General features: G+C 33.1%; 1 protein-coding gene across 1 annotated transcript in view; it reads right to left on the bottom strand.

Moving 5' to 3' along the window:
- Window positions 1-1982: 1982 nt before the first annotated feature.
- Window positions 1983-9386, bottom strand: part of top1b (DNA topoisomerase Ib) — a 33036-nt gene continuing 25632 nt past the window's right edge. Inside the window, exons 17-21 of the mRNA XM_073823084.1 lie at window positions 7465-7579; window positions 7204-7331; window positions 7017-7111; window positions 4897-5046; window positions 1983-4439 (exon numbers count right to left, since the gene is read on the bottom strand). Of these exons, the coding sequence (XP_073679185.1) occupies window positions 4337-4439; window positions 4897-5046; window positions 7017-7111; window positions 7204-7331; window positions 7465-7579 (591 nt within the window). The 3' untranslated portion in view covers window positions 1983-4336. The remainder of the gene's footprint in view (window positions 4440-4896; window positions 5047-7016; window positions 7112-7203; window positions 7332-7464; window positions 7580-9386) is intronic.

The following is a 9386-nucleotide window of genomic DNA, read 5'->3' as shown; positions in this document are numbered from 1 at the left end:
GGTAAGATTTGGGGAACCCTGCAATAGACCCTATTGAAATTGCTCTTTTTATTATATTCCCTAACATGAATCGCATTTTGGAAGGCCTAAACATACTCGAAAACTCATGAAACTTTGCACACACATCAGAACTGGCGAAAATTTACATCTGATATTGGTTTCAGAAGTGGGTGTGGCAAATTGCCCCAATAGCGCCACCTATACATGTTCAGTGGAGTGCGCTTTGAGCTACGCTTCACGTACACGCACAAAAATTGGTACACACATGTAACACACCAATACCTACAAAAAAGTCTCTTGGAGCAAAATCCGAAACCCAACAGGAAGTTGTCTTTTTTACATTTTCTAAGCCAATTTTGTGTAATTTTTTGCCATTTTCAGGCGTCGTTCTTGAACCTACTCCTCCTAGAGAATTAATCAGATCAACACCAAATTTGGTGAGTCTAATCTAAAAGCCCATGTGATGTTAAATTGCGGAGATCTAGAGTTTTCGTCGAAGGGCGTGTCTGTGGCGGCCTGACAAATTTCGACATTTCGCCATGAAACAGGAAGTTGTTATAACTCAGCCATACAATGTCCGAACTGCCCCAAACTTCACATGTTTGATAACACTCCTGACCTGAACACATCTACATGCCCATATTCAGTTATAGTCATAGCACCACCTGCTGGCAACAGGAAGTTTGGCACATATTAATGACTTTGATATATTCCTCCTATATTTACTATATTAAAAGCATACTGCACACCGTTCGAGGGCCCTTTTATCGCTGCTTGCAGCTTTAATTTAAATAACATTTCTCTCATTAAACTACTGTAAGCAAATTGTCTTAAAAATCAACCTCAGTTAATGTACGGTTAAACTGTCAATAATTACACTGAATACATAACCTTCACACAAGGACTGTGCAACTTTTAATGTTCGACTACACTAATGCAAAGCAAAATCAACATTCAAGCTTACATTGTTATACTGTCCAATATATTGCAGAAAAATTAGGGTGTGTTTAATGGTGCTATTAATCTTGCATATAACATTTACAACAATGTCTGTGCTCTAAACAGGAACCAACTTCAGTGTACTTTATAGCCACTTAAAATATACAAAAAGCAGTCCTACAGAAATGGCCTTTTACTTGGTTAGTATATAAAACATTTTCTTTAAGGTATGTTTTTTCTTGGTTTTTAAAATGTGGTATAAAATAAAACATAGCTGTAAAATTGGGTGAAAGATGAATAAAATATCTATGTTCTTATTTATGCTCTTTTGAAAAACTGTAAGCAGGGCCTTACAAGACATCAAAATAAATGAAAAAGTGCATTACCTAATATATTTCTATAAATACATTAAAGCTAAAGTCAGAAGCATATTTTTCTATTGGCAGTGCATATAATGGACCTTTTTATTTATGGATTTATAGTTTAAGGACTTACTGACTTAAAACAAGTGTTCATATGTGTGACCCTGGACCACAAAACCAGTCTTAAATCTTAAATCTCAGTTTCAAAACAATTTACCTTTATGACTGGTTTTGTGGTGCAGGGTCACAAATACCTAGTGCTATGCAACATATAAATCATTTCCTTGCATGAAAAATGTTACACACCAACAAATGCACAGAAATTAAATTTCATAATAAAAAGAAATGCTTAACAGGAATAATGACCATAATTAAAATCATATTCGTTTGGTAAAATACATTTCTTCGCACACATAAAAAAAAAAAGTACATCCCTGATAGAAACATTAAAACAAAATGTAAAAAAAAGAGGCTATATTCACATTTTGTTGCACTGCCTCATGACATTAGTGCCTCTGATTGCTTATCAGCTAGAAATACACAAATTATTATTAAACATTTCTTTTATTTGTGATCCTGGACCACAAAACCAATCTTAAGTAGCATTGGTATATTTGTAGCAGTAGCCAAAAATACATTGTATGGGTCAAAATTATCGATTTTATGCCAAAAATCATTAGGTTCCATGAATATATTCTGTAAATGTATATAATATATAATATATAAAAACTTCATTTTTGATTAGTAATATGTATTGCTAAGAACTCTGAACAACTTTAAAGGCAATTTTCTCAGTATCAGAACATCAGATTCCAGATTTTCAAATAGATGTACACTGTAAAAAAGAAAAAAAAGGTTTCAGTTTAAAAAAAGTGTTCATGCTGCCTTAAAATTTTAAGTTTACTCAACTCAAATAACAACGTTTTCATGTAGTACAACTTAACATTTCATGTTGACTAAACTTAAAATTTTGAGGCAGAATAACCACTTTTTTAAGTTGAAACAAGATTTTTTACAGTGTATTTCAAACAAATATTGTCCTATCCTAACAAACCGACATTTATGGCAGGTTTTGTGGTCCAGGGTCACTTTTAAGGATGCCAGGGGTTGCAGTATTTCATTATTTTTCCTATTAAAATATACAATTCATCAATAAATCTAAAGGCTAAAACTAAAGGATACTAATAATCACTACCTGATCTCACGACAAAAACATACCAGTGGGAACTTTTTTGCAAGATGCAAAATACGAACCAATTAGTACATATCACCACAGTTTCCAACAGAAATGAACACTAGAGGCAATATAATATGAGCACTTGCAATCGTTTTCATATACAGCTGTGATTACAGACATAACAAACTGGAATTGCACTCGAATCCTGTGAAAAACATGATACACAATGAAAGAGCTGGAAGATGAGAGATTGAAAAACAAGCTTGCAATTGGATTTTTACGTCACATTCGCTTTTGTTAATACTATCAGGTAGGTTTAGGTGTAGAGCAGATGTACATTATTTGGCGGAAATGTTTCCACAAGTGCGCTTTCATCATGAGATCAGGTTGAATAATTAAGGCACGATATTAAACAATTAAAACATGGTGTTCATCAAGGCTCAGTATTAGGCCCAATTTTGTTTTTAAAAAGTTAGTCTGGGTATCTAGCGAAAATGATCCCACAAGTACGTTTTCGTCATGAGATCAGGTTGAAAAATCACGGCATGATATGAAACAATTAAAACATGGTGTTCAGCAAGGCTCAGCATTAGGCCCGCTTTTGTTTTTAAAAACACAGTCTGGGTATTTTGTGAAATGTCCCCACAAGTATGTTTTCGTCATGAGATCAGGTTGAATAATCAAAGTATGACATTAAACAATTAAAACATGGTGTTCATCAAGGCTCAGTATTAGGCCCGCTTTTGTTTTTAAAAAGATAGTCTGGGTATCTTGCGAAAATGTTCCCACAAGTACGTTTTTGTCATGAGATCAGGTTGAAAAATCACTGCATGATATTAAACAATTAAAACATGGTGTTCAGCAAGGCTCAGCATTAGGCCCGCTTTTGTTTTTAAAAAGTCAGTCTGGGTATTTTGCAAAAATGTTCCCACAAGTACGTTTTTGTCATGAGATCAGGTTCAATAATCAAAGCATGATATGAAACAATTAAAACATGGTGTTCACCAAGGCTCAGTATTAAGCCCACTTTTGTTTTTAACAAGACAGTCTGGGTATCTAGTGAAAATGCTCCCACAAGTACGTTTTCTTCATGAGATCAGGTTGAATAATCAAAGCATAACATTAAACAATTAAAACATGGTGTTCATCAAGGCTCAGTATTAGGCCCGCTTTTGTTTTTAAAAAGTTAATCTGGGTATCTAGCGAAAATGTTCCCACAAGTAAGTTTTTGTCATGAGATCAGGTTGAATAATCAAAGCATGATATTAAACAATTAAAACGTATTAGGCCCAGTTTTGTTTTTAAAAAGTCAGTCTAGGTATCTAGCGAAAATGATCCCACAAGTAAGTTTTTGTCATGAGATCAGGTTCAATAATCAAAGCATGATATTAAACAATTTAAAGATGGTGTTCACCAAGGCTCAATTTTAGGCCCGCTTTTGTTTTTAAAAAGTTAATCTGGGTATCTAGTGAAAATGCTCCCACAAGTACGTTTTCTTCATGAGATCAGGTTGAATAATCAAAGCATAACATTAAACAATTAAAACATGGTGTTCATCAAGGCTCAGTATTAGGCCCGCTTTTGTTTTTAAAAAGTTAATCTGGGTATCTAGCGAAAATGTTCCCACAAGTACGTTTTTGTCATGAGATCAGGTTGAATAATCAAAGCATGATATTAAACAATTAAAACATGGTGTTCATCAAGGCTCAGTATTAGGCCCGCTTTGTTTTGATCACTCAACTAATATAAACCCTCATTTTGAGAGAAGCTACTGGCTTGTTCTGTATTTATTTTAAATTATCTTGCTGAATCTCCTTGATAAGCAATTCATCAAAATAACAAGGATAAAACAAAAGCTTTAAAACTCAAAGTCCTCATCTGTCATGTCGATAGCCCAGGCGAACTTTTCTCGCTGTGTTTTATTGTAGATCTTCTCAATGGGAACTCCCCACTTTTTGCACCTGTGGAGGGAAGAGAGTAGTAAACAACATATGACTGCTGGAGAAAGTCCTTCGCAAACACACACTTAGCATGGGTAAAGGTCAAAGGGATATTCTTCCACGTTTCCAAAACAAAGAGTCCTCCCATTTAGAAACTGGTGAACGGGCCATTGTGTCATAGTAGGGAGTTTTTCCAAAAATAAGCAGAGAGGTGGGCTGTTCACAGTACACACAGAGGCAGGAGTCTGGTTCCGGCGCAGACCTTTTTCGGGGCCTAAACCGTTAGTATTCCCACCCACGGACATTGCATACGAGAGGAAAACCGCCAGAGCCTATTGTTCCCGCCTGCATGTTTTTCCCCTCTTTACTTTGAAGGGACATGCAACCGTACAACTATTTCCACACTAGTACATTTTGCACTATGGCTACAAAAGTTTAACTACTTGAGGAAGTCACTAAGAACACAGATTTCTCTTACCAGGCGACTGAGATTCGTGGGTCTAGGTAGTTAAGTTTAGATGTGCCTAATGCAATCTGTTTATTCTCCTCACGATCTGTGGCTTGAACCTCCAACTTCATCAGCTGCTCAGATATCCTCTGCACTGCCTTCCTCTTTGTCTCCACCGCCCTTCATGAAAAAACACATACACACATTTATTAGAGAAAACACATACACTACTAGTCAAAAGTTTTTGAACAGTAAGATTTTTAATGTTTTTTAACCCTCGGGTTGTGTTTTGAGTGAAAAATGTTTAGTTTTTTGTTTTTTATGAATAATTTGTACAATATGAGATAAAAAAAACATATAATGTGCACTATTTCTCACACTAGTGTGCTTTAATGTTTAATCAGAAAGTATGCTTTTAATTTTTTTTATTTTGTACAAAATTCAAAAAAGTCACACTTGCGGTGTTCCTGGGTCAAAAATGACCAGACTCCAAACAATTGCTTATAAATCTCTCATTATGCTATATTATCACCAAATATTAGATTCAATCTTTTTGTCAACTTGTTTTCTTTCATTTATGACTGGTTTTGTGTTTCTATTTGCATCTGATTAATTGTATACCTCATTTATCCGAAAGTAGGTATATTATTTTTTGAGTAAAAAAATCTTTTGTTTTGTTTTATGAATAATTTTCACAATATGAGATAAAAAAAATGATAAAAATTTGCACTGTTTCTCACACTAGTGTGCTTTAATGTTTAAGCAGAAAGTTTGCTTTTAAATGCTTTTATTTTGTACAAAATTGCAAAAAGTCACACTTGCAGTGCTCCTGGGTCAAAAATGACCGGACTCCAAACAACTGCTTATAAATCTCTCGTTATGCTATATTATCACCAAATATTGGATTCAATCTTTTTGTCAACTTGTTTTCTTGCATTTAAGACTGGTTTTGTGTTTCTATTTGCATCTGATTAATCGTAGGCCTCATTTATCTGAGAGTAGGTACCTCATTTTTTGAGTGTAAGTGAAAAAAACTTTTTTTTATGAATAATTTTTACAATATGAGATAAAAAATGAAAAAGTTTGCTTTTAAATGCTTTTATTTTGTACAAAATTGCAAAAAGTCACACTTGGCAACTCCAAACAATTGCATATAAATCTCTCATTATGCTATAGTATCAACAAATATTGGTTTCAATCTTTTTGTCAACTTGTTTTCTTTCATTTAGGACTTGGTTTGTGTTTCTATTTGCATCTGATTAATCGTAGGCCTCATTTATCTGAAAGTAGGTACATTATTTTTTAAGTGTAAGTGAAAAAAACTTTTTATGAATAATTTTCACATTATGAGATAAAAAATGATAAAAATGTGCACTGTTTCTCACACTAGTGTGCTTAAATGTTTAATCAGAAAGTTTGCTTTTAAATGTTTTTTTATTTTGTACAAAATTGCAAAAAGTCACACTTGTGGTGTTTCCAATTAACAGGTGGTCTCAAAATAAAGTCCTGTTTTTTGTGATCTTCCCCATTCACAAAGTTCAGAAGAACAAAATACCGAACATTTATCTAAAATAGAAATCTTTTGTAACATTATAAACATCTTTATCATCACTTTTGAGCAATTTAAAGCATCCTTGCAAAATAAAAGTATTACTTTCTATAATTTCTATAAATTATAATGACTCCAAGCTTTTGATTGCTTTGATTGTATAATGTTACAAAAGTTTTTATTTTATTTCAGATAAATACTGATCTTTGCATCTTTCTATTCATCAAAGAATCCTGTTTTCATTTTTAATCATGTGACACTGAAGACTGGAGTAATGATGCTGAAAATGTAGCTTTGATCACAGGAATAAATTACATTTTAAAATGTATTCAAATAGAAAGCAGGTGTTTTAAAAATAGTAAAAATATTTCACAATATTACTGCTTCTTCTGTATTTTGGATCAAATAAATGCAGGCTTGGTGAGCGGAAGAAACTTCTTTAAAATACATTAAAAATTCAAAAACTTTTGACTGGAAGTGAACAGCTCTGCTATAAAAAAATTTTTTTTACCACTTTTATGACCTGCATTAATATGTATTGAATCAGTTTCCAGTTTTTCATAAAAATAAAAACAGAAAAATGACATAAAAGTCTGCTTACTTTTTACTTTTCTCATCGCGAAGCATCTTGGCGTCGGCTTTGGCTGCTTTGAGTTCCTTCTTGGCAGCCGAGAGCTGTTTCTTTTTCTCATCTATCTACAATATCGATACACAAGGTTTCTGTTTATAAATGACAGCAAACAAAGACCATCATTCACATTAATCATGGTGATTTAAATCACTTTTACCTTGCTCTGTAAATTGTGCATGGACTTCTCAAAGGTTTTTGGTGGCGCCCTCTGGTGGTTGCAGAGAACAGCTACAGCTCGGTTTGCTCTGTTATACGAGAGGATCTTCTCAGGGATGTTCTCATCAGCTGAAACAATCAGGACAAAGGGAATTTGAAGTCATTTAAGTACTTAACAAATAGCACAACTGCTAAATCGTTTGGATACTCGCAAATAATTAAGCAAGTACACAGATACGGACAATAGATGAGAGAAACTCACGGCTGGTCAGTTCTTTGAGCTGTTGCTGGAGGGTAGTGGATGCGTTGTAAGTGCGAAATACTTTCGCTGTCAACCCATCCATCAACTCCTGGAGATGTTTATTCAGAATTGATGTCTACAGAACAGAGCAGATGGTGCACATCACTATTATATTTGATATCAACTTTCTAAGACCTCTAAATGATCAACATGATCGAAACTTTGCTAAAAAAAAAACCTGTTTCCGCAATCTACTTCGCCTTCTGTTGTCTGATTGGTAGTTTTTAGTAAATAAAATCCTTTTTAGGATGTTATTTTGTTGTCAAATCTATACTGATTTTCATAAAGTAAACATAAGGATAACTTTCATATTGTTACTAATATTTCAAGATAAACATTTACTGATACGAAGCAGCTTATGTTTACTTAATCCAGTGTTGTTTTTGACAACCATCTTAGATTTAGTCTTAGTCTTAGTCTTTTGGACTAAAATGCTTCTTAGTTTTAGTCAAATTTTAGTCACTTCTATATGTGATAGTTTTAGTCCAATTTTAGTCGACGAAAAGTCAAAAAGGTTTTAGTCTAGTTTTAGTCAAAAAAAGGGAAAAAAGTAGTCTTTTAACAAATTAATGTAGGTCAGTAAGTATTTTGCTGTTGGGTAGTGTCACTTATAAGTTCTGAAAATAGCAGATCTATAGTTCAACACAATGTGAGCTTCCGGATCGACTATTTTCACCAATAATTACAATAAGGAAGGAATGTTTTAGAACATAAAAGACAAACAAGGATGGAATGCTAAAACGGCTTGCCATACTAGTATAGCAAAGAGTATTTAATGCTAAAACTGCTTGCCATAGCATCAGATACTTTTTAAGTTTTAATTGGCATGCACAATAAGTGGAAATGTCATGCATTTTAAACGTCTGACGGACCACCCACTAACATTTTCGTCTATTCTCGTCTCGTCAACGAAAACTCACACACGTCTCGTCATGTTTTAGTCATCAACGAGCCATTTTTATCTCGTCATCGTCTCGTTATCTTCATGAAAAAAAGTGGCGTCAACAAAATGATTTCGTCATCGTCATCGTTGACGAAAACAACACTGACTTAATCATGTTCAAATATGAGCATCAGATATAATCATTAGGTTTTGAGGAATGCTTATTTGTTCATCTCTCAATCATCACTGTATTGCATTTTCTTACATGCTTTGAAAGAGTTTGATCATCAACTTAGCATTTAATATCATCTTACTTAGACATACACTACCAGTCGAATGTTTTTGAACAGTACAATTTTTAATGTTTTTTTTTTAAAGAAGTCTCTTCTGCTCGTCAAGCCTGCATTTATTTGATCCAAAGTACAGGAAAAACAGTAAAAATGTGAAATATTTTTTACTATTTAAAATAAATGTTTTTCATTTGAACATATTGTAAAATGTAACTTATTCCTGTGATCAAAGCTGAATTTTTAGCATCATTCCTGCAGTCTTCAGTGTCACATGATCCTTCAGAAATCATTCTAATATGCTGATTTGTTGCTCAAAAAACATTTATGATTACTATTATTATCAATATTTAAAACAGATAAGTATTTTTTTTTTTCAGGATTCTTTGATGAATAGAAAGATTCAAAGATCCTCATTTATCTGAAATAAAAATCCTTTGTAACATTATACACTACACCATTCATTTTGGGGGGAATAAATTATAGAAACGAATACTTTTATTTAGCAAAGATGCTTTAAATTGATCAAAAGTGATTTTAAAGACATATAATGTTACAAAAGATTTCTATTTCAGATAAATGCTGTTCTTCTGAACTTTCTATTCATTAAAAAAACAGGGAAAATCTACTCAGCTGTTTTCAATACAATAATAATAATAAATGTTTTTTTTAACAGCAAATCAGTACATCAGAATGATTTCTGAAGGATCATG

Source organism: Garra rufa, chromosome 18 (genome assembly GCF_049309525.1).
Source record: "Garra rufa chromosome 18, GarRuf1.0, whole genome shotgun sequence".
Classification (NCBI taxonomy): Eukaryota; Metazoa; Chordata; class Actinopteri; order Cypriniformes; family Cyprinidae; genus Garra; species Garra rufa.
The sequence above is the reverse complement of the archived record's forward strand: the minus strand, read 5'-3'. Positions and strand labels throughout refer to the sequence as shown.